This window comes from Mizuhopecten yessoensis, unplaced genomic scaffold (genome assembly GCF_002113885.1).
Source record: "Mizuhopecten yessoensis strain PY_sf001 unplaced genomic scaffold, ASM211388v2 scaffold5325, whole genome shotgun sequence".
Lineage (NCBI taxonomy): Eukaryota > Metazoa > Mollusca > Bivalvia > Pectinida > Pectinidae > Mizuhopecten > Mizuhopecten yessoensis.
In genome coordinates this window covers 737,146-764,435 of record NW_018405992.1, presented here as the reverse complement: position 1 = coordinate 764,435, position 27,290 = coordinate 737,146, and the positions used below count along the sequence as shown (strand labels likewise).

General features: G+C 39.4%; 1 protein-coding gene across 2 annotated transcripts in view; it reads right to left on the bottom strand.

Annotated features, from left to right (window-relative positions):
• Nucleotides 1–3,393: 3,393 nt before the first annotated feature.
• LOC110450571 (set1/Ash2 histone methyltransferase complex subunit ASH2-like) overlaps nt 3,394–27,290 on the bottom strand; it is a 67,287-nt gene continuing 43,390 nt past the window's right edge. For both annotated transcript variants that reach the window (XM_021498170.1, XM_021498171.1), the window contains exons 15-18: nt 14,298–14,390; nt 7,341–7,439; nt 6,346–6,408; nt 3,394–5,734 (exon numbers count right to left, since the gene is read on the bottom strand). In XM_021498170.1, the coding sequence (XP_021353845.1) occupies nt 5,642–5,734; nt 6,346–6,408; nt 7,341–7,439; nt 14,298–14,390 (348 nt within the window). In that variant the 3' untranslated portion in view covers nt 3,394–5,641. The remainder of the gene's footprint in view (nt 5,735–6,345; nt 6,409–7,340; nt 7,440–14,297; nt 14,391–27,290) is intronic.

Sequence of the window (27,290 nt, the reverse complement as noted above, 5' to 3'; positions counted from 1 at the left end):
TGGCTGAATATGAATGATTATGTATTTTTGCCAGTTAAATAATTGGCTAATTCTGAAAGATTCTGTAGTGTCATGCACCAGTTAGGTGATTGGCTAAATCTTAGATATAGAAGACAAACTTCCAGTAATCAGTATTTGTGTAATGAAGTGAATCAAGTGAACATGAGAAGAGGTTTGATGTAGTGGATCAGAAGTGTCTGATTATGTACATTGTACAAGGATTTAAATTTGTATAAAGGAACATCATACTTATCATTTTGATATCTAAAGGAATAAGGGAAAGATGGCTATATACAATCATTTATTATTGATCTCAGTACTGTTAGAATGCACATTTTGTTTTATGTTCTCATAACTTATCATTGTTTGTTTTTAGATCATCCACCATAAATATAAACATGACAATTATTGATAATGACCAATACAAGCAGTGTAGAATTACTACCTCCAGGTGAAAACATCTTGGATGATAAAAGTGTACAGTAATACTAAACCTCTATTCCTTAAATTCATAATGCTAGCAACATACAAACGCTACCTCTAGGTCAAGAAGTTAATTATGACAATTGCATGCTATGACACTCAATCTCTGTTCCTGCAAAATGTAATGTTGTTAGGGTATTTGTGAGTTGCTATGGTTTCCATTGCTATGGCCTCCATGGATTGGCAAGTTGCTATGGTTTCTATAGATTCCAGTCAGGACTAGGTCTCACTCTACACTAGCACCGCAGTAACGAATAAAATCATGACACCTCATTATGTTTTAAGTGTTTGTTCACTTTATATTCAGGAGATTAATCAAATGTTCATCTATTATATATGTTATATGTTGACCCTGAAATTGAGTCACTAGATTTTACTGATACAATAAGTGTGTTTACAGTAAGTATTACAGTATAACAACCCCAAGTCTTTTAACATTTTATAGTTGTTGAAGTAAAACTTCTTAATGAATGGAAATATTTTGAAGAAACTTCAAATACATGTGAACCATCATTCAAAGGTGGGACTTGAAGTACATGTATATGAAGAACTTTACTTTACTAATAATTTTGGGTTAGAATAGCAGAAATGATAAGTGTTGTCCAGCCCGAGGTAGAAAGTTGGAATTGTCCAGCCCGAGGTAGAAAGTTGATATTGTCCAGCCCGAGGTAGAAAGTTGGTATTGTTCAGCCCGAGGTAGAAAGTTGGAATTGTCCAGCCCGAGGTAGAAAGTTGATATTGTCCAGCCCGAGGTAGAAAGTTGGGATTGTCCAGCCCAAGGTAGAAAGTTGGTATTGTCCATCCCGAGGAAGAAAGTTGGAATTGTCCAGCCCGAGGTAGAAAGTTGATATTGTCCAGACCGAGGTAGAAAGTTGGTATTGTCCATCCCAAGGTAGAAAGTTGGTATTGTCCAGCCCCAGGAAGAAAGTTGGTATTGTCCAGCCCGAGGTAGAAAGTTGGAATTGTCCAGCCCGAGGTAGAAAGTTGGAATTGTCCAGCCCGAGGTAGAAAGTTGGTATTGTCCATCCCGAGGTAGTTAGTGTTGCACCTGCTGTAATAATTGTATTTAGTTCAGCTGTAATTAGTAGTTCACAGCTATGGATCTGTTGTTTGGGGACCATAACTCAAAAGAGAAACAAGTGGTTGAGGATTTCCCCTGCTTGTCTGACAACCTGATACTAGGCAATTTACATTGTAACATGGAGATTTTTCAGAGGCTCATTTAAAGGTCGAGGTCATAATGTCAGGTCAAAGGTGAAAATGGAATCTATACATGTGAGCTTTTGCCATGTTTTGTCTGTTGTCATGTGTTAACAATTTACACTTTGACTTCTTCAGAAATTTACAAGTGTCCCTTATGAGGCCCCCAACAAGTGTTTTTAATTTTCGTGCTGATCTGAAAGTTCAAGATGACTACCACAGCTGGGACATTTTCAATTTCTTCTCATTGATAGCTGAAGTTATTGACTTGAAACTTGGTAAAAAGATTCCTTATGATGTCCAAACCAAGTCTTTTTATTTATTAGTGCCAGTTCAAAAATCCAAGATGGCCACCATGATCTCTGAATGGCTGAAACATTTTTCTACTTCTCTCAAGAATGGCTTAAGCAAATGACTTCAAACTTGTTACACATGTTTCTAATGAGGTTCCAAACAAGTGACATTGCTTTTCATTCTGATCTGAAAATCCAAGATGGCTGCCCAAGTGTTGACCAACATTTTCATCTTCTTCTCAAGAATAACTGAAATAATTGACTTCAAACTTGGTGAGGTTTCAAACAAGTGTTCTTTCTTTTAACTGTTCTGTCATGATTGAACTTTTTTTTTACTGTTCTTTTGCCAAGCTAAAACTTCAAGATGCTTATCCAGGCCTCTGAATGGGAGAGACTTTTTCAACCTCTCGGGAACAGCTACACTGATGGACTCCAAACTTGGTACAAATATTACTTGTTTGGTACCCAGCAAGTGTTCTTACTTTTCAGGCCAATCAGAAAATGAAGATGACCACCCTAGTGTCTGATTAGCTGTGACATTTTCAACTTCTCAAGAACAGCTGCATGGATTGACTCAAAATTTTGTTTAAATTTTCTTTAAGAGGTTCTAACAGATGTTGTCACTGTTCATGTCAATCCTAAAATCAAAGATGGTCACAGTGGCCTCTTATTGAGTGAGACATTTTCAATTTTAACTCATGAGAGCATTAGGGCCCCTGGGCTTCTTGTATTGTTATATATGTGTATATATTTAGTGCTTAATAAGAATGATAAAAAACAATTGATGAAAATTAAAACATGCATATTAGCATCATTTAGCAGTGAGGAGGCAGTATTTAGATCCTGTTAAGGCCAAGTAACAAATTGACAACAAAGTTCAAATCACTTTTACTGAAGAGATTTCATTAACACTTAAACATAAGTGAACTATCACTTGACAATATGCCGCCTTTATTGTTGAGCCACCTCATCAAGAACAATTTCAGCTGTGGAGGTCAGAATCCTATTAATTACTTCACAATTAGTCAGGATAAATCCCTGTAATTAACTGTTCAGAGCATTTCTGTATATAAATGTATATACAAATGGATGCTGTACCTATTTTAGGACTAGTGGTCAATATTTCAATTTCAACACAGAAGTCAACTTGTGGCTATAGAGGTTGTACTTTTACAAGATCAAAAGGGATTAAGGTAACACACCCACTATTGAGTCGTAAGGCTCTCAGCTAATAAAGAATCTGAATCTGATGGCCTTTTAGAGAAAATTCTCTACATGCTTATAGCTCTGTAAGAACTACAGGATTTAAACACAACATTTAAGTGAAGCTCAATTCTAAAAGTTTTTGTTTGGATCTTTCCCAGAGTAAAAGGTTCCCTCTACTGCACCTGGTGTATTACAAGGATTGAAGACAAAAGACATTGCTTTTATGTATTTATTGATTAATGTTAAAGACATATCTTACGATTGTTATTTGTATGGTATCACTACAAATTCCATGCTTTAGATAAAACATACTACATACAAGGTAGAAAACACTCATTCCTGTTGCACCTTACACACCAGTCATATAAAACAAGATCTGTACTAACGTCTGCACAGTGGTATTGTCTACTGAGAAGTGAGGTTTTGAAATCATCACTACATTTCCTGTTATGTCGACACATTTGAACAAGGAATATAAGTCTGTTAATATGGATTGAAAACAGGGCAATGTATTCAAGCAAACCAGTCATCAACTGCTGAGCATACGTTGGCAAAAAACCACCTTGTACCTAGCGGGGCAAAGGACAATTTTTTTTACATGCAAAGCACTGCCACCCAAAGAGGTCCTCGCATAAAAGTTTGGCAATCGATGGCAACAAGAGTATATGAAAGATGTCCTGGACAAAGTGACTCGGGATGAACAAAGGGTTAATGACTCATGAGATACCATTTCAACATGTGACACTTTGTCAGTACAATAGGTGCTCTCATACAAACTACGGCAATAGTAGGGTACAATTATATGAAATGCCCTGGATGAAATGACAGATGGTGAATGAAATAACTCTGTGTATAGTGAAGTAAGAAATCCAATTGCAGTATTCTAACCACCATCTGAAGAGCTAGTCACAAACAAAATTTGGTACCATTGAAGGTGACAGTGTATATATGCCCCAGTCAAAACGACAGAAAAAAGGGCCATAACTCTGTATAGAACAGGTCATGAGACTGACCTTCAGTTTGTGACACTTCTCTATCCCTACAGGTACTCACATAAAAAGTTTGGCAATTGTAGGCTACAGTCAGAGATATGCCCAAGGCAAAAATGAGGATTGATGAACAAAAGGCTATATAGCTTGGTATGTAGTTAACAAACGACCGGATATCTGTGACACTCCACTAAGAGGTATTTGCATTAAAAAAAATTGTCATATGTAGGTAACAGAGTATATCAGGTATGCCCCAGACAAATTAACAGACTAACAAACTGAGGGTAAAATCATAGTCTCCTTAGGAAGTGTGGTGGGGACTAAGCTGTTTTTGCCAAATACTTTTTTAAGTATTCACATACATGATTTTATGAAACGATATGAGTGAAGAATTACCAGTATACTACAGCACATATTTGACAGAGAAGGACCTACATGTATTCCATTTGTGTACAGCACACATACAATAAATGTAAGTCTCTCTCCAGGAATATATCTTCTGAGGAAAAAATACTGAAAAAGTCTCCAGCAGTTTTATCTATGTTTAAAATGAACATATTATATGTAACACCAACAGAACCATGGAAAACTTGAGAAATATATTGTAAATTTGATTTACCGATAATGAACATAAAGGTTTGAAGACTTAACAGAATGAGACTGAGTATATAAATACTGCAACAATAAACTCATGAACATTGTCACACAACGTTTCTGGGCGATGCAGTTATCTCCCCTCACCTAGAAGGTGACTGGTCTGATACTAAGAACTAGGCTGATGATGAGTATTGCACATTCCAATTTATTTTTTATAGTAATTTGTATCAATATATTTACTATTCATCTTGATGGATACATTTTTGAAAGATTTTAGCCGACTTTGGCTTCTAATGGTCTATCATGGAAGCACACTCTGTCATTTCATTTCATACCGTTGTCATCAAATAATAGAATTTCATAATACATCTACATGTAGTACCAGGCTTGAACAACATTAAACTTGGCTGACACATACTGCTGGTCTGGTGTCTCCTATAACTTTCATGGTGTGTCACAAATTATACGTAATGACTGTTTTTTGTTTCCTTCTAAACTTTCCAGATAAACATTTTGAATTCCACAAAGAGTACTCATCTTTCTTAAACAATATCATTTGGTATTCTGAACTGTCTACTTACTGTTAAAGTGAAAACTTTAAGAATATGACAACTCACTGACCAAATGATAAGAGATTTCATAACTGAATGTGGTATAAAGAGGACAACAATGTAAACTGTTTGAATTGATTAGTTAATAATCATCTTTGTCCTTCTGTTCAGTCTGTGCAGCTTGACCAATCTGTTATATACTTTAAGCCCAGTCCTTTGTTCCATTCTCGGTTCAGTGTGGCCTGACACATCTGTTGTATTACCTATTTTTCACACTTTTGTTCATAAAATCTTTGATGTTCAATCTTTTTGCAATGTTCAATCAAAACTCTGGCAGCTTGCCTTCATTTTCCACATGGTACAAAATATCAGCGAGAGCATACTCGATCATGGTCTGGGACGCTGCATCCGACATCTGAAACACAAATTCATCACACTTACAGGAGGCTAAATTAGGTGAAGGCAATAATAGGCTTTCAGTCTACAAAGATAGTAATTTCACGCTGACCTTTTTATTAGTTTTTTTGTGTTTTTGTCACTTTATAGACTGATTAGTTGATCTTTACAAATACGAGATACATATGTGAGCAGGATATTGAGGGTTTACAAAGTTTTTTCTAAACATGTCAATCTCGGGTATTGCTGGAAACATAATCAATATTCTGGTGTCAGTAAGTTTGTCAGACCTGTTACATCAGAGCCCTAACAACACAGCTCCATCTTTCACTGCTGACCTGCTAAAACATACATTCTGATGTAGAAACAGAATAAAACTAGTTGTTTTGGTTCTGTTATAACAAAATGTCTGCCAAACAAGGTAAGTAAAACAGGGATACTGGTAAAAACGTGTCCAATGAAACCCTAGACTGACGTTGTATCTTGCTTGGATGTGTTTCCATTTTATTAAGGAATTATTTTCAAATTGCAAGGAAATAATAACGTTAAGCTGTATACAAAATTCATGTAATATTTATAAACAATCTCTACATTCTATACAATAAATACAATATTTGCTGAGATACTTACAGGCCTAAAACCCTTCAGACCCTGTGGAGCATACTTAAAATCTGGTCCAAAGTTAACAGTCACCTAGAAAACAAGAAAATACATTACAAGTCAATATTTGCTATCATATATCAACCAGAGACTCCCATATCACCTCAACAGCTGGTGTTGTTCAAACGCTAACGCTAACACTAACGCTCATCTGGATATTTAAGAAACCATCGCAAATTATTTTTTATTAAAAGTAGTATTGATAATAAGCCTGCTAGAGCAGGGCAGCACCCCCTTTTTATCCTGGTAGCATGATTATGTTTGTCTCTGCATGCTCAGCAAATCACATTTATGGTTATAAACTGAGGTTCTCTATCAATTCACTTCATGATCTAGGGACCAAGTCCAAAAGGGCAAGACATTACCCAGGAGACAATTCTGGTAGCATGATTGTGTTTATTTCTTTCTGCCCAGAAATTGTATATCATTACCCAGGAGACAATTCTGGTAGCATGATTGTGTTTATTTCTTTCTGCCCAGAAATTGTATATAAGATTAAGGGGCAGGGATCATGACTAAATCAGTGTGAGTGTGAGTCTATAATGAAGCTAACATTAAGCCTGAGAAACCTTTCTAGCCCTGGGATGTATAATCTACTAGATACACCTTACAATGAACAAATGGAACAAATGCAGTCCCCCAATAACATGTACTTACAAATTTACCTATGTATTAACTGTACATCAGTTGAGACTCGCCTATTTCACTGGTGTTGGTGTACTCATCCTGTCTCCATACATAGAAATCCGAATGTCCTGGTACAGGTTACAAAGAATTTTGAAGCATACCAAAATGCAATAAGATTGCCTCTTATATCATACTTTCCATATTTTATTTCAACAAATCTAATTTATAACAAGAAAAATAGGATAAATAATAAGAATATAAACCAATCTTAACCTACTAGGTTTAAACCAAGTCTATTTTTCTGTTTGCCCAACTAATGATTTGCCTGCAGTACTCACCTTAGTATTTTTATACAGGGATATACAGGGATAGTACCAGCCCTCATATACATCCTCGAAGGCTATCCCCTGTGAGACGCCATTCTTGTACATAATCATCTGCAACAACAACATGCTACATATTACAACTGAAAACTTTCTTTTTCCCTTTCTTTTATTTTAAAGATGTATAAAACAACCATTAATTCTACCGTCACTTCATCTGTATCTTGACAGAAAATCTGTGAACTGTGAATGAAGTGAATAGAAAATACCATTCTGATTGGTCAACTCCAAGAGTGTTTTTTTGTCACAATATGAAATAAATCATTTTTATAAAGTCCATAAAATTCAATATTTCACTGGCAAAAATGTAATAAATAATGTTTCTCAAATCAGCAGTAAAACAATGTCAATGGAGTGATGACAGATTTCTATTTATAGTAAGTGACCCTGACCTTGGATTCACATCCTTGAACTGTGACCTCATTCTGAATATTTGTTTACTGAACGTTGGAATAATGTTTCAGTCAAATTGGAAGTAAATTACAATCAGTAGAACTAGAACACTGACAGGTCAGTAAGGGCCCCGTCTTGTGGCAATATATCCTCCATAATCATCAAGATAAACTAGAACACTGACAGGTCAGTAAGGGCCCCGTCTTGTGGCAATATATCCTCCATAATCACCAAGAAGCAATCTGCCCATATACATGTAGCTGAGCTTGACGTTTGACATAAGCAAAATATACATTTTACATGTACTATGATGTGAGTCTTGTTTCCTTCCACCTCCATATTTGCTGGGCTAACAGAAATGTAAATACCGGTGCAATCTATCAAGAGCCAGGGTCAAAGTCAGAGATCCACATTGTCTTTGACCTTTGGACACAAAAGACCTTGACCATTAACCCAGTTACCCTGATCTTTGGTCAGTTGACTTATTCTTTAATTCCGACCAACTTTGCTTCTTAATATCATAACAAAATGTTCATCAGTGAAAAATACAAAACTTGACCTTGAACCTTTGGACCCCGTGACCTGGACCTAAGGTCAGTTGATTCTGTGTTCAGTTCTGAACAACATTGCTTCATAATGTCATAGCGAAATGTTCACCAGTGAAAAGATACAAAATTTAACATTGACCTTTGACCCAATGACCTTGACCTTTGGTCAGTTGACTCCTTGTTTGTTTAATTCTGATCAACTTTGCTTCATCATGTCATAACAAAATGTTCATCAGTGAAAAAATGCAAAAATTGACCTTGACCTTTGAATCCAATTACCTTGACCTTTGACCTCGACTTTTTATCTCAGTGTGTCTCTTTGTTTAATTCCAAACAACTTTGCTTCATAATGTCATAGCGAAATGTTCACCAGTGAAAAGCTACAAAAATTTGACCTTGACCCCTGACCTGATGACCTTGGGTCAGTTGACTCATTGTTTAATTCTGATCAACTTTGCTTCATCATGTCATAACAAAATGTTCATCAGTGAAAAGATGTTAAATTTGACCTTGACTTTTTACCTCAATGTGTATTTTTGTGAACTGAACATCTTGACCAAGTTTCATGTACATAGGTCAATAAATACAAAAGTTATCAGTCAGGAACAAAATTTGTGGACGGACAGACAGACAGACAGACACGGGGCCCTAATGATAAGAAATATTTTCTGTTTATGTCCACCATGGACTGCTATGGATCCACTACCTAAATGGGAACTTTATGTATTTGTGTACTTACTACTAGCACAAAATTTCAAAGCAACAACAAAATGAATAGTGAAGGCAGTAAAAAGCACGGAGGATGGAGTGAGACAAAATTACACACATATGGGCGTGGGTAATGTTCTGTCTATTTCTTGTCTTAGGGGCATGAATATGAATATATCTTTTTTGTTAACTTTTCTTTTTAATTTTCCAATGGTTGTTATACTGTATACCAGCTGTCCAATTAACCTAGGCTATGTCGTCTAATGCAATCCTTTCCAAAACAAAACACCACACCCTCCCTAATCCTGTCAGGTCACTGTTTACAGGATATAATACACCATCAATAAATAAACCTTTATTACATTACAGAATTACCAAGTTAATTGAATTATTGTACATACATTTTTCATTACGCATAAGCAGATTACCTGTTATACCATGTGATTTCTAGTCTGTGTTATCTGGGCATCTGTGTAAAGTCTGCACACGCCCTTACAATCAGTATAGTCACACATGCAACCCATGTGACTCACAGTAAAATACCCCTTCTTAATGCTTATTGGCAGTTTCAACCTAAAGTCCACATTTCTAAATATACAGATTATTTCTGTCTCTTTACCTGTCATCCCCATTGACATACATGTAGCTTAAGACTGTACCTGTCCCTACCTGTCATCCCCATTTATATAGCTTAAGACTGTACCTGTCTCTACCTATCATCCCCATTGATAAAGCTTAAGATTGTTCCTGTCCCTACCTGTCATCCCCATTGATATAGCTTAAAACTGTTCCTGTCCCTACCTGTCATCCCGATTTATATAGCTTAAGACTGTTCCTGTCAATACCTGTCATTCCCATTGACAAAGCTTAGTACTGTTCCTGTCCCTACTTGTCATATCCATTGATATAGCTTAAGACTGTTCCTGTCCCTACCTATCATCCCCATTGATAAAGCTTAAAACTGTTCCTGTCCCTACCTGTCATCCCGATTTATATAGCTTAAGACTGTTCCTGTCCCTACCTGTCATTCCCATTGACAAAGCTTAGTACTGTCCCTGTCCCTACCTGTCATCCCCATTGATATAGCTAAAGACTGTTCCTGTCCCTACCTGTCATCCCCATTGATATAGACTAAGACTGTTCCTGTCCCTACCTGTCATCTCCATTGATATAGATTATGACTGTTCCTGTCCCTACCTGTCATCTCCATTTATATAGCTGAAGACTGTTCCAGTCCCTACCTATCATCCCCATTGACATAGACTAAGACTGTTCCTGTCCCTAGCCGTCATCCCCATTGAAATAGCTTAAGAATGTCCCTGTCCCTACCTGTCATCCCCATTGATATAGCATAAGACTGTACCTGTCTCTATCTATCATCCCCATTGATATAGATTAAGATTGTTCCTTTCCCTACCTGTCATCCCAATTGATATAGCTTAAGACTGTTCCTGTCCCTACCTGTCATCTCCATTGATACAGCGTAAGACTGCTCCTGTCCCTATCTGTCATCTCCATTTATATAGCTGAAGACTTTTCCTGTCCCTACCTATCATCCCCATCGACATAGACTAATACTGTTCCTGTCCCTAGCCGTCATCTCCATTGACATAGCTAAAGAATGTCCCTGTCCCTAGCTGTCATCTCCATTGATATAGACTAAGACTGTACCTGTCTCTATCTATCATCTCCATTGATATAGCTTAAAACTGTTCCTGTCCCTACCTATCATCCCCATTGACATAGACTAAGACTGTTCCTTTCCCTCGCCGTCATCCTCATTGATTTAGCTCAAGAATGTCCCTGTCCCTCCCTGTCATCTCCATTGATATAGCCTAAGGCTGTTCCTGTCCCTACCTGTCATCCCCATTTATATAGCTGAAGACTGTCCCTGTCCCTACCTATCATCCCCATTGATATAGCTTAAGACTGCTCATGTCCCTACCTGTCATCTCCATTTATATAGCTGAAGACTGTCCCTGTCCCTACCTATCATCCCCATCGACATAGACTAATACTGTTCCTGTCCCTAGCCGTCATCCCCATTGAAATAGCTTAAGAATGTCCCTGTCCCTACCTGTCATCCCCATTTATATAGCTGAAGACTGTTCCTGTCCCTACCTGTCATTTCCATTGATATAGACTAAGACTGTTCCTGTCCCTACCTATCATCCCCATTGACATAGACTAATACTGTTCCTGTCCCTAGCCGTCATCCCCATTGACATAGCTAAAGAATGTCCCTGTCCCTACCTGTCATCTCCATTGATATAGACTAAGACTGTACCTGTCTCTATCTATCATCCCCATTGATATAGCTTAAAACTGTTCCTGTCCCTAGCCGTCATCTCCATTGATATAGACTAAGACTGTTCCTGTCCCTACCTTTCATATCCATTGATATAGCGTAAGACTGCTCCTGTCCCTACCTGCCATCTCCATTGATATAGCTTAAGACTCTTCCTGTCCCTACCTATCATCCCCATTGATAAAGCTTAAAACTGTTCCTGTCCCTACCTATCATCCCCATTGATATAGCTTCCGCCTGTCCCTGTCCCTACCTGTCACCCCCTTTGATATAGCTTAAGACTGTTCCTTTCCCTACCTGTCATCTCCATTGATATACATTCAGACTGTCCCTGTCCCTACTTGTCATCCCCATTGATATAGATTAAGACTGTACCTGTCCCTAACTGTCACCCCTTTTGATATAGCTTAAGACTGTTGCTGTCAATACCTGTCATTCCCATTGATAAAGCTTAGTACTGTTCCTGTCCCTACTTGTCATATCCATTGATATAGCTTAAGACTGTACCTGTCCCTATCTGTCATCCCCATTGATATAGATTAAGACTGTTCCTGTCCCTACCTGTCACCTCCATTGATATAGACTAAGACTGTTCCTGTCCCTAGCCGTCATCCTCATTGATATAGCTTAAGAATGTCCCTGTCCCTACCTGTCATCTCCATTGATATAGCTTAAGACTGTTCCTGACTGTTCCTGTCCCTAGCCGTCATCCTCAGTGATATAGCTTAAGAATGTCCCTGTCCTTACCTGTCATCTCCATTTATATAGCTGAAGACTGTTCCTGTCCCCTCCTATCATCCCCATTGACATAGACTAAGACTGGTCCTGTCCCTACCTGTCATCTCCATTGATATAGTGTTCCTGTCCCTACCTGTCATCTCCATTGATATAGATTAAGACTGTTCCTGTCCCTACCTGTCATCTCCATTGATATAGACTAAGACTGTTCCTGTCCTTACCTGTCATCTCCATTGATATAGCTTAAGACTGCTCCTGTCCCTCCCTGCCATCTCCATTGATATAGTTTAAGACTGTTCCTGTCCTTACCTGTCATCTCCATTTATATAGCTGAAGACTGTTTCTGTCCCTACCTATCATCCCCATTTATATAGCTTAAGACTGTTCCTGTCCCTTCCTGTCATCCCCATTGACATACATGTAGCTTAAGACTGTACCTGTCCCTACCTGTCATCCCCATTGATATAGCTTAAGACTGTACCTGTCTCTACCTATCATCCCCATTGATAAAGCTTAAGACTGTTCCTGTCCCTACCTGTCATCCCAATTGATATAGCTTAAGACTGTTCTTTTCCCTACCTGTCATCCCAATTGATATAGCTTAAGACTGTTCCTTTCCCTGCCTGTCATCCCCATTGATATAGCCTAAGACTGTTCCTGTCCCTACCTGTCATCTCCATTGATATAGCTTAAGACTGTTACTGTCCCTACCTGTCATCTCCATTGATATAGCTTAAGACTGTTCTTTTCCCTACCTGTCATCTCCATTCATATAGACTAAGACTCTTCCTGTCCCTACCTGTCATCCCCATTGATAAAGCTTAAGATTGTTCCTGTCCCTACCTGTCATCCCCATTGACATAGACTAAGACTGTTCCTGTCTCTACCTGTTGTCCCTATTGATATATCTTTAGACTGTTCCATCCCTATGACTATGCCTGTCATCCCCTTTGATATGTCTTCACTGTTTAACTAATATCCTTTCTCGTTGCTTACCTGGGTTCCCTGTCAGTTGTATTATATAGCTGACTCCTTGGGTCAGTTTTGTTACTAACCTGGCTTCCCTGTCAGTTGTATTATATAGCGGACTCCTTGAGTCAGTTTTGTTACTTACCTGGCTTCCCTGTCAGTTGTATTATATAGCTGATTCCTTGGGTCAGTTTTGTTACTCACCTGGCTTTCCTGTCAGTTGTATTATATACCGGACTCCTTGGGTCAGTTTTGTTACTTACCTGGCTTCCCTGCAAGTTGTATTATATAGCTGACTCCTTGGGTCAGTTTTGTTACTTACCTGACTTCCCCCTGTCAGTTGTATTATATACCAGACTCCTTTGGTCAGTTTTGTTACTTACCTGACTTCCCTGTCAGTTGTTTTATATAGCGGACTCCTTGGGTCAGTTTTGTTACTTACCTGGCTTCCCTGACAGTTGTATTATATAGCCGACTCCTTGGGTCAGTTTTGTTACTTACCTGGCTTCCCTGTCAGTTGTATTATATAGCGGACTCCTTAGGTCAGTTTTGTTACTTACCTGACTTCCCTCCGTCAGTTGTATTATATAGCTGACTCCTTGGGTCAGTTTTGTTACTAACCTAGCTTCCCCGTCAGTTGTATTATATAGCTGACTCCTTGGGTCAGTTTTGTACTTACCTGGCTTCCCTGGGTCATTTTTGTTACTTACCTAGCTTCCCCGTCAGTTGTTTTATATAGCTGACTCCTCGGGTCAGTTTTGTTACTCTCCTGACTTCCCTCCGTCAGTTGCATTATATAGCTGACTCCTTTTGTCAGTTTTGTTACTTACTTGGCTTCCCTGTCAGTTGATTTATATACTGGACTCCTTGGGTCAGTTTGTTACTTACCTGACTCCCCCCCGTCAGTTGTATTATAAAGCTGACTCCTTGTGTCAGTTTTGTTACTTACCTGGCTTCCCTGTCAGTTGATTTATATACTGGACTCCTTGGGTCAGTTTTGTTACTTACCTGGCTTCCCTCTGTCAGTTGTATTATATACCAGACTCCTTGGGTCAGTTTTGTTACTTACCTGGCTTCCCTCTGTCAGTTGTATTATATAGCTGACTACTTGGGTCAGTTTTGTTACTTACCTGGCTTCCCCGTCAGTTGTATTATATAGCGGACTCCTTGGGTCAGTTTTGTTACTTACCTGGCTTCCCTGTCAGTTGTATTATATACCGGACTCCTTGGGTCAGTTTTGCTACTTACCTGACTTCCCCTAATAGGTTTTAGATTCTTCTCTGTTTCCGTTACATAATCTTTTTCCTCATAGTACAGATGACTTTTAAACTTCACCAATGGCTGCACAATAAAAAAAAACAAAAAACGATCTTTACAGAAACTGCATGATTTAAAACACATAACAATGTGTGATGGATTTTTCAATTACATGCTACACAGCTGGTAATTAAGTACACCACACGAATAAGAGATTAAACTCAATTCCCTTTCTGTGAAACTTATTACTATGATTGAGAAGTGCAAGTGAGTATATCCATTTTCATAGCATGGCAATTGCAAGTGGAGCTCTTCAATAGCTATAATACGTCTGGTACAATGAACTAGTGTTAGTGCTGATTGAAGTAGGAATCTCTTTAATAATAATAATGATATACAACATTTGATATAGCCCCCTATCTAGCTAACATAAGCCACTCTGCTTTACGGTACATAGATATACAATAATACAATTAGCATATACATTAATAAATTCAATTTTAAGGAAGAAGGAGTTGCCTTATCAGGCGCTAACTACTAGTCCTATGCCACCTGGCTAATATATCCGTATGTGTGTGCTGGAGATATAATGTGTTCTGTTTGTAGTGGGACCGTGCTTCCAATGGCATCATTTATAGTGATATTTATATTTTTGATTTCCTTATATAAATGAAACAAGAAACATCTATCTAGAATGGATTTATATATTCAATTTTCATTTTTATTTTTACAAAAATATACTTAGCCCTGTCAACGAGAGGCAGCAGAGCCTTTGTACCTTACCTAGTGAGTGAATGTACCCAATCTAGTCAGTTCACTGTGTATTGTACAAAATGTACTGAGCATGTGGAAATGAACAGCTGCAGACTGACCAGTACAACATCTAGACCAACTTCCTCCCCAAACACCAGCCAGGCCACACACAGGTTGGGATATCAGACAAGGTAAATTGTGATTCTTATCTGGCCTTCTGGTCCCAAATTCCTGATAAATATTTATTTTCTGGTAATTGGTCTGTTTTGATAGATAGCATCTGAGGGTAGCATACACAGAACTGGAACAAACTCTTTCCAGTTTTTTTCCCATGTTTTATAATTTATTCATAAACTCATCATTTTGTAACTCTCCATAAAACTATAGGTACCTTTTCCTGGATACATCTACTACTAATGCTACTCCTTAATACCTATATAGTGTATTACTAATTTGCGTTACAAGATTAAACTGTGTAATATGTTTAAGTCAACACTAATCACAATACAACCAATACTGAACAGTACAACCAATACTGAACAGTACAACCAATACTGAACAGTACAACCTATAGTTCACTGTACAACCTATAGTTCACTGTACAACCTATAGTTCACAGTACAACCTATAGTTCACAGTACAACCTATAGTTCACATTACAACCTATAGTTCACAGTACAACCTATAGTTCACTGTACAACCTATAGTTCACAATACAACCTATAGTTCACAGTACAACCTCTAGTTCACAGTACAACCTATTGTTCAGTTTATGACATATAGTTCACTGTACAACCTATAGTTCACTGTACAACTGATAGTTCGCTGTACAACCTATAGTTCAGTTTATGACATATATTTCACTGTACAACCTATAGTTCACTGTATAACCTATAGTTCGCTGTACAACTGATAGTTCAATGTACAACCTATAATTCACTTTACAACCAATTCAGTTGAGTGTTGAAACTTTTTTGTCTATAAGGACAGTTTACATGCAGTAAAAGGTGTCCGACCCTCACATGTGAGTAAGTAGTGTGAACTATAATAGCCCTATATCCTTGCCCACATGAGTAAAACTTTCATATTCCTGCCTAGTACTAGAGAGCTATACCAAAGTAAGTGCTTGACCCGAACCCTAGGGGGATTGTACCAGCCAGTCACACACTTCCCACACTAACACACAGCTAGCAACCAAGGTGAGTAGCATCTCCAGACGTAATTTTGTAGTCAATATTTAAACCAAACTTTTATGTTAAGATAATAATGGTTTGAAATATCATGTAGGCCTTGTTATTTTAAGCTAGGTTAGGTTGCGAATAAGTTCTTAAAATATCGGACAGTTTTTAATCACAAAATATATTATATACATACTAACTTACCATAGACCATCAGAAATATTATAAAACTTGAAAATAGAATATATCTTAAGAAAATGTGAGATTTTGAAAACCTGAATAAACACCTTATCAACCTGACAATACTTTCAATAACATGTTCATACAGCAAGTGCAGGAAAGTTGCATTCAGATTCAAATTTAAAGATATGACATTATGTTAAAATATTGGTGGCTCAATGTTCCTGTTATACAAAGTTAGCAGTCGTGTATCGATGTTACCATTGTCTTTATCCTTGTACGTTACCCCACCATTAGCGGGTAAACCCAGACAAAATACACTGTTCCCATGGCAACACACCAAATTATAATGCATAATCTTTTCCTCAAGTTACCAATGAAATTTTGATAGAAAGTAAAAGTAGAGACGGTAATTGTGGGGTTGGTGTGCCTTTTTCTGATCATGCTGTACATTCAAAGCTCATTATCTGTTTTCTACAGTAACTAGTCTGCTCTCAGCCATGTATTATGTCAGGAACACATTCAAATGCAAATCAGATTTTGAAAATTTGTTTCAACTTTGTCTTACACAGTAGAACACTAGAACTGCAGATAAATTTGGAATTTTCCGAAAATGACATAAATATCTGAGCTGTGTTTAGAAGACATTGAAACGATTGTACAACTGAATGCCTCTATAATACTAACTCCTCCCAGCTGCCCAGTCATGACCTCTGTGGCTGTACATTCTGAACGTAATAAAACTGTGATGTAAAATACAATTAGTGTCACATTAAAGAAACATCAGTGTGAAATAATTCACCAGATGTGTTGGAATTTAAAATGTCACTAGGGGAGCGCAGGGTTTTGTATGGGATGGGGAGACAACATCCACAGCTGGGGTGTGATAAGGGTGAGAGCACCTCCTGATTATCACCCCAGATAGGGCCCTGCTCTGACATTCCTTCCTCTAACCCCCTCCAAGCTGGCACTTTCTGATGGAAGTTGTTGTTATCAGTCAGCAATCCTCAAATGTAGGTTGTATTTCATTTGAAGCTTTGAAACTTCTGGATAGCAGGAAAAGAAAATACAGATCTTATAAAATATATACATTTGAGGCTGATATGCCTCAGACAGAGAGTTGTCTGGTCGGTCAGCACTCAAGCTTCATATAAATACTTGATTACTTCAGAGGCATAGACCTTGAACTGACCATCACCCACAATGGTGGAGGGGATGGGGGGAGGGAGTATTGTATTGTATTGAAATTCTGAAAGCTTGTGACCTTTGCCCTAATTGTTGGAAAGTTGGTGGTTGAGGATTTTGGAAAATATAGGGCAACATAAAAACAGGACATTTGATATAAACTCTACTGATTATTGAATATGGTAGCACAGTTATATCATTCAATTTGAATATGGTAGCACATGCAGTTATATCATTCAATTTGAATATGGTAGCACAGTTATTCATTTTTAATTCACATACAGTAAATGAACAGATAACGTCATGTCATTCACATCAATGTTATTTTGTGAAATAACTGTTCTAATTATTGGTTGCATTCATATATATTTAAGGTGTTAATTTTTTACAATGTGCCAGACCTTTATTATCACTTTGAATGGTGTTGCAACCCAATAATATACATGAAGACTTGGTACTAATTATGGGTTTAGCTTTAAGGTTGTTGAGATCTGGTATGTAGACATAGGATGGGGGACATACCTCACATTTTACTTGAAGCCAAGGTTGATCTTTACAGACAAACCATATAAGGGCATTACATGATTAGTCATTTTGATCTTTTGAGGACACAATATCACCAGACAATACATGTGTAATATGTGCACACACTTACTGCAGACTGTTGACAGGTATATAATCATAGCATTGTATATAGATGTATATGTCTGCCTGGTTTTCTGAGGGCTAAACTGTATCAGTGTTAACCACAATTACTCAGTAATCCTAGTACAGACATAATGAGGTATCACCACCATTACTAAGTAATCCTGGTACAGACATAATGAGGTATCACCACCATTACTCAGTGATCCTGGTACAGACATAATGAGGTATGACCACCATTACTCAGTGATCCTGGTACAGACATAATGAGGTATCACCACCATTACTCAGTAATCCTGGAACAGACATAATGAGGTATCAGCACCATTACTCAGTAATCCTGGTACAGACATAATGAGGTATCACCGCCATTACTCAGTAATCCTGGTACAGACATAATGAGGTATCGCCACCATTACTCAGTAATCCTGGTACAGACATAATGAGGCATCACCACCATTACTCAGTAATCCCGGTACAGACATAATGAGGTATCCCCACCATTACTCAGTAATCCTGGTCCAGACATAATGAGGTATCACCACTATTACTCAGTAATCCTGGAACAGACATAATGAGGGATGACCACCATTACTCAGTAATCCTGGTACAGACATAATGAGGTATCACTGACTGAAATCATTCAGAAAGACAACAAAATGCTTACATTCAAGTACAGACAATTTTTACAATAGTCAATGATACAGACAAAAAGTCACAATTACAGACAAACAAGTCACAAGTACAGACAAACAGGTCACAAGTACAGACAAACAAGTCACACATACAGACAAACACGTCACAAGTACAGACAAACAAGTCACAAGTACAGACAAACAAGTCACAAGTACAGACAAAAAGATACATAGTCCTATAAGGATGTCACCTCCAGAATATAATGTTAAGTACAATGTACATGTAAACACAAACTAAGTAAAAAAGTATATTGCAATGACTTTTACTTACAGAAATTATGTAAATCACTTCCTGAAGAACATACCGTTTGTCTATCTCACTGTAATGGAAAACCTGCTCAAAGTTGTGAGGAATGAAACATTTTTCTTTCTTGTGCTAAAGTCTAGACATATTCACTTCTTTTTTTTATATAAATAACTCTAATAAAGTTTATTTCCAAATTTCTAAAACCCCACAATATTATTGACAGAAACAGAAGTTGACAAGGCTTTATCCACTTGCTCAGCACCTTGCTGTCAGGATATGATCCTTGACCCAGTCTATCGGCCTGTGTAAAACATGTACCAACATTCTTGTAGAAAACAACTGAACAATAGCATAACTTAATCAAAACCCTGAAGTGCAGAGCCAATCAGGAACCTGTTAAAGAATGTAGGATGGTCTTGTAGATTAGCCAAGCAGATATAAAGCCATTCACAATCGCCATTACCTTCAATAGTAAGGCCAGTAATTATACAAAAGCATGCTTGCACAACACATATCTCAAATATGCAATTAAAATACTTTAGCTATAGTTATGATGGTATGTACCCATTCCCTATAGCTATGGTGGCTGTGTATATCCATTCACTATGGCTATAGTGGCTGTGTACCCATTCCCTATAGTTATGATGGCTGTGTTCCCATTCCCTATAGCTATGATGGCTGTGTATTCCTTCCCTATAGCTATGGTGGCTGTGTACTCCTTCCCTATAACTATCTCCTTCCCTATAGCTATGATGGTTGTGTACCCATGGTGGCTGTGTACCCATTCCCTATAGTTATGATGGCTGTGTTCCGATTCCCTATAGCTATGATGGCTGTGTACCCATTCCCTATAGTTAGGATGGCTGTATGTGTACCCATTCCCTATAGTTATGATGGCTGTATGTGTACCCATTCCCCATAGCTATGATGGTTGTGTACCCATTCCCTATAGTTATGATGGCTGTATGTGTACCCATTCTCTATAGCTATGATGGCTGTGTATCCATTCCCTATAGCTTTGATGTCTGTGTTCCCATTCCTTATAGCTAAGACAGGTTTTAGAATTTACTGTCAGTAGGGAAATAATTTATACTTCAAAAGAAAGAACCTGCATTTTCAAAACACAGTGAGTTGCGTCTATTTTAAAATTCAGGATATCTCAAGTGCAAATTTCTGCTTTTGTTTTATAAACATACAACGGAAAATGTATGAAGGATTGACTAAAGTTTACCCTAGCTATCTCAGGATAAAACCTGCAGCTTTTCACAATCTCCTATAGGTACACGGTATCTAGAGGCACCTAAGTGAATCGGGTAGCGCAGCCAGGTACTCAGTAATTGGCCCTCATCATCACTTCTAATCCTTTAACGCCACTACATCAGCAGTATCAGCCCCAGCATCTGAATCTGTAGATGTCTCCAGAGGGCCACTGGTGACCTGGACTGTGTGCTGCCCTATCAATAATTAATACTGTCAGAAATTAACATTGATTTGGTTTACATCAGTACTGACACTACTGGAATGTGTTACCCCAGTCAGCCTGGCCTGATGTGGTAACAACTGATTCCTCACACTATATCAGCAATATGTAATACCCTAGGATACTATATATACCAGGATCTTTGTCCTACTCTCTGTCAAGTTCCATTACAGAGGAGAAGGTTAGAACCAGAAACCATATCATCTATACTACAAATACAAGGATAAATATAAAATACACAATAGGAGGAGGATCCCGAGTCCATAGCCACAAAGTATACAGTTATAAATTGTGCACCAGGGAAATAGTCTTTTAATCATCCCTAAAAACATAGCATTTCCCAAGTATGCAGCTACTGTTTTAATATACAGATGTAAACCTCCAGTGATGTTTGCAAATTAATTGTTAATTGTTGGCCTAAGGAAATAGTGCTATTCAAGGGAACCGACTAGGATCTATATTTCTCAAAATCCCATAATAGAACTGTTTTCTTCCACCGTTAAGAAGTGCACAGACATTTAATTTGCAATGTTCCTAGCCCCATATTCAGAAAACCTATCGAGAGCCAGATTTACTCCAATTATTGTCTGAAGTGATGTCATCATTGACCTAATAACAACCAAACTGAGGGGTCAAGGTTGAATACCAGCCTGGACTACACCTCTCACCAAACAGGCTCAGCCCATCTCTCACCTTACTGGCTCAGCCCATCTTTCACCTTACTGGCTCAGCCCATCTTTCACCTTACTGGCTCAGCCCAACTCTCACCTTACTGGATCAGCTCATCTCTCACCTTACTGGCTCAGTCCAACTCTCACCTTACTGGCTCAGCCCATCTCTCACCTTACTGGCTCAGCCCAACTCTCACCTTACTGGCTCAGCCCAACTCTCACCTTACTGGCTCAGCCCACTCTCAACTTACTTGCTCGGAAAAATTAACACCCATGGTGGCTGTGTATTAACACTTGCAGAGTAGTTACAGTATTTGAGTTCCTTGAAAAAGTACATAATAAAGAAATGAATTCACATAAACAACTTTCTTCAACAGATAAATACAAAAGGTAACCTAGCAGAGGTTATTCCAAATGTACAGATTATTCTGGTAGATGCACTTGATGATGATGATGATGATGATGATGATACTGTCGCATATTTTATCTGTTAGCCTTCATCTAGAACCCCTAGGATACAACTTTGACACAATGTATTTTGGGAAATTTTATCTCCAGTCTATGTTTTCATCAGATACCGTACATAACCACCAGGAGATCAGGTCATGTAGATAGGACAGGAAAAAACCAGACAGTTTCACCATCCCTCTCCAAGTCTCCACTGACTAACTACATCCATTACAAACACCATGCTGACATTGTCATCTACAAAAATCAGGGTCAGCATAGGTTTTCAAAACATTAAATTCCACATGATGAAGTGAAAAAGTTAAAATATTGATTTCATTTTATTTCAGCAGGCTTCACAATTAAAATGTTCGAAATGTTTACTGCTAACTGCATGAAGTTTCACAAATGTAGAATATTGGGGAAAATGTTACAATATGTTTCTGAAATATAATAGTTCACATGTACTGTATAAGTATTTATCTCTTTGCTTACAATGAACAGTTATTTCCTTACAGTATGTTAGGTCTATGCAAATGTTAGAAACTTTGCCAACGGATCTGTCAAAATTCCATGAGAGTAGTTCTAGCCTGACTTGGCCTGCTACGCTGTGAGAGGCAGACATGGTATTCCCATCAATGTTACTACCCAGCCCACACATCCACTAGAATGTTTCTGTAAATACTGACAAGTAATACAGAGCCCAATGCATGTTTGAAAGTCTTCAAATTCTTACCTGACAAGTAAATAAAAATTTCAGTTTTTTCTTAGGAAAGGAGAATGAAAAGAGAAATGTTTAAATCTGACCACTCTTCAATACTAATCTGAGTTCAAGCAAGTAGATGATTCATAACATCCAACAAACGCAATTCATGCCATTTTAATTGTAGAAGATTTTCATATCATTAACATATATGCATCTACAAATGAACAACAAATATCTGTTTTGAAATGTTATAAATGTTTATATAAGTTCACCATAGACAACCACAGCAGTCGATCCAACAGTTCACTATAGACAACCAAAGCAGTTCAAATAGTTCACTATAGACAACAACAGTAGATCTAACAGTTCACCATAGACAACCACAGCAGTTCAACCAACCACAACAGTTCAACAGTTCGCTATAGACAACAACAGCAGTTCAACAGTTCACCATAGTCAACCACATCAGTTCAACAGTTCACCATAGACAACAACAGCAGTTCAACAGTTCACCATAGACAACCACAGCAGTTCAACAGTTCACTATAGCCAACCCCAGCAGTTCAACAGTTCACTAGAGACAACCACAGCAGTTCAAAAAGTTCACTATAGACAACAACAGCAGTTCAAATAGTTCACTATAGAAAACAACAGTTCACCATAGACAACCACATCAGTTCAACAGATCACTATTGACAACAACAGTTGAACCAACAGTTCACTATAGACAACCACAGCAGTTCAAATAGTTCACTATAGACAACAACAGTTCACCATAGACAACCACATCAGTTCAACAGTTCACTATTGACAACAACAGTTGATCCAACAGTTCACTATAGACAACCATAGCAGTTCACTATAGACAACCATAGCAGTTCAACAGTTCACTATAGACAACCACAGCAGTTAAACAGTTCACTATAGACACCAACAGTCATTCCAACAGTTCACTAAAGACAACCACAGCAGTTCAACAGTTCACTATAGACAACCACATAGATCCAACAGTTCACTATAGACAACATCAGAAGAAGTGAAGGCTTTGAGTTTAGTTAAGAGACTGAGATAAAAAAAACAGTATTATGGTATATAACAATGTGAACACAAAGTCTGCTCCTGACTAGTTTGTATGCGATACTAGGGGTGACAGGCCCCTGGCTAGTTTGTATGTGAAACTAGGGGTGACAGGCCCCTGGCTAGTTTGTATGTGATACTAGGGGTGAAAGGCCCCTTACTAGTTTGTATATGATACTAGGGGTGGCAGGTCCCTGACTAGTTTGTAGATATGATACTATGGTGGCAGGCCCCTTACTAGTTTGTATGTGATACTAGGGGTGGCAGGCCCCTGACTAGTTTGTAGATATGATACTATGGTGGCAGGCCCCTTACTAGTTTGTATGTGATACTAGGGGTGGCAGGCCCCATGGTAGTTTGTATGTGACACTAGGAGTGACAGGCCCCATGGTAGTTTGTATATGATACTAGGGGTGGCAGGTCCCTGACTAGTTTGTAGATATGATACTAGGGGTGACAGGCCCCATGTTAGTTTGTATGTGATACTAGGGGTGGCAGGTCCCTGACTAGTTTGTAGATATGATACTAGGGGTGTCAGGCCCCTGGCTAGTTTGTATGTGATAATAGGGGTGACAGGCCCCTGGCTAGTTTGTATGTGATACTAGGGGGGGCAGGCCCCTGACTAGTTTGTAGATATGATCCTAGTGGTGTCAGGCCCCTGGCTAGTTTGTATGTGATACTAGGGGTGACAGGCACCATGTTAGTTTGTATGTGATACTAGGGGTGGCAGGTCCCTGACTAGTTTGTAGATATGATACTAGGGGTGACAGGCCCCTTACTAGTTTGTATATGATACTAGGGGTGGCAGGCCCCTTACTTGTTTGTAGATATGATACTAGGGGTGACAGGCCCCTGACTAGTTTGTATGTGATACTAGGGGTGGCAGGCCCCTGGCTAGTTTGTATGTGATACTAGGAGTGACAGGCCCCATGTTAGTTTGTATGTGATACTAGGGGTGGCAGGCCCCTGACTAGGTTGACAGGCCCCATGGTAGTTTGTAGATATGATAGCTAGTTTGTATATGATAATAGGGGTGGCAGGCCCCTTACTAGTTTGTAGATATGATACTAGGGGTGACAGGCCCCTTACTAGTTTGTATGTGATACTAGGGGTGACAGGCCCCATGGTAGTTTGTAGATATGATACTAAGGGTGACAGGCCCCTGGCTAGTTTGTATGTGATACTAGGAGTGACAGGCCCCATGTTAGTTTGTATGTGATACTAGGGTTGGCAGGCCCCTGGCTAGTTTGTAGATATGATACTAGGAGTGACAGGCCCCTGGCTAGTTTTTATGTGATAATAGGGGTGACAGGCCCCTGGCTAGTTTGTAGATATGATACTAGGGGTGACAGGCCCCTGGCTGGTTGACAGGCCCCATGGTAGTTTGTAGATATGATACTAAGGGTGACAGGCCCCTGGCTAGTTTTTATGTGATAATAGGGGTTACAGGCCCCTGGCTAGTTTGTATGTGACACTAGGCGTGACAGGCCCCAGGGTAGTTTGTGGATATGATACTAGGGGTGACAGGAACCTTGGTAGTTTGTATATGATACTAGGGGTGGCAGGCCCCTGGCTAGTTTGTCGATATGATACTAGGGGTGACAGGCCCCATGTTAGTTTGTATGTGATAGGGGTGGCAGGCCCCTGACTAGTTTGTATGTGACACTAGGAGTGACAGGCCCCATGGTAGTTTGTGGATATGATACTAGGGGTGGCAGGCCCCTGACTAGTTTGTGGATATGATACTAGGGGTGACAGGACCCATGTTAGTTTGTATATGATACTAGGGGTGACAGGCCCCTGGCTAGTTTGTATATGATACTAGGGGTGGCAGGCCCCTGACTAGTTTGTATATGATACTAGGGGTGACAGGCCCCTGGCTAGTTTGTATATGATACTAGGGGTGGCAGGCCCCTGGCTAGTTTGTATATGATACTAGGGGTGACAGGCCCCATGCTAGTTTGTATGTGATACTAGGGGTGGCAGGCCCCTGACTAGTTTGTATGTGATACTAGGGGTGACAGGCCCCATGTTAGTTTGTATGTGATACTAGGGGTGGCAGGCCCCTGACTAGTTTGTAGATATGATACTAGGGGTGTCAGGCCCCTGGCTAGTTTGTATGTGATAATAGGGGTGACAGGCCCCTGGCTAGTTTGTATGTGATACTAGGGGTGACATGCCCCATGTTAGTTTGTATGTGATACAAGGGTCGGCAGGCCCCTGACTAGTTTGTAGATATGATACTAGGGGTGTCAGGCCCCTGGCTAGTTTGTATGTGATACTAGGGGTGGCAGGCCCCTGGCTAGTTTGTATGTGATACTAGGGGTGGCAGGCCCCTGACTAGTTTGTATGTGATACTAGGGGTGACAGGCCCCATGCTAGTTTGTATGTGATACTAGGGGTGGCAGGCCCCTGACTAGTTTGTATGTGATACTAGGGGTGACAGGCCCCATGTTAGTTTGTATGTGATACTAGGGGTGGCAGGCCCCTGACTAGTTTGTAGATATGATACTAGGGGTGTCAGGCCCCTGGCTAGTTTGTATGTGATAATAGGGGTGACAGGCCCCTGGCTAGTTTGTATGTGATACTAGGGGTGACATGCCCCATGTTAGTTTGTATGTGATACAAGGGTCGGCAGGCCCCTGACTAGTTTGTAGATATGATACTAGGGGTGTCAGGCCCCTGGCTAGTTTGTATGTGATACTAGGGGTGGCAGGCCCCTGGCTAGTTTGTATGTGATACTAGGGGTGGCAGGCCCCTGACTAGTTTGTATGTGATACTAGGGGTGACAGGCCCCATGTTAGTTTGTATGTGATACTAGGGGTGGCAGGCCCCTGACTAGTTTGTAGATATGATACTAGGGGTGTCAGGCCCCTGGCTAGTTTGTATGTGATAATAGGGGTGACAGGCCCCTGGCTAGTTTGTATGTGATACTAGGGGTGACATGCCCCATGTTAGTTTGTATGTGATACAAGGGTCGGCAGGCCCCTGACTAGTTTGTAGATATGATACTAGGGGTGTCAGGCCCCTGGCTAGTTTGTATGTGATACTAGGGGTGGCAGGCCCCTGGCTAGTTTGTATGTGATACTAGGGGTGGCAGGCCCCTGACTAGTTTGTATGTGATACTAGGGGTGACAGGCCCCATGCTAGTTTGTATGTGATACTAGGGGTGGCAGGCCCCTGACTAGTTTGTATGTGATACTAGGGGTGACAGGCCCCATGTTAGTTTGTATGTGATACTAGGGGTGGCAGGCCCCTGACTAGTTTGTAGATATGATACTAGGGGTGTCAGGCCCCTGGCTAGTTTGTATGTGATACTAGGGGTGACAGGCCCCTGGCTAGTTTGTATGTGATACTAGGGGTGACAGGCCCCATGTTAGTTTGTATGTGATACTAGGGGTGGCAGGCCCCTGACTAGTTTGTAGATATGATACTAGGGGTGTCAGGCCCCTGGCTAGTTTGTATGTGATAATAGGGGTGACAGGCCCCTGGCTAGTTTGTATGTGATACTAGGGGTGACAGGCCCCATGTTAGTTTGTATGTGATACAAGGGTTGGCAGGCCCCTGGCTAGTTTGTAGATATGATACTAGGAGTGACAGGCCCCTGGCTAGTTTTTATGTGATACTAGGGGTGACAGGCCCCTTACTGGTTTGTATGTGATACTAGGGGTGACAGGCCCCATGGTAGTTTGTATATGATACAGAGTGTACTAGGGGTGA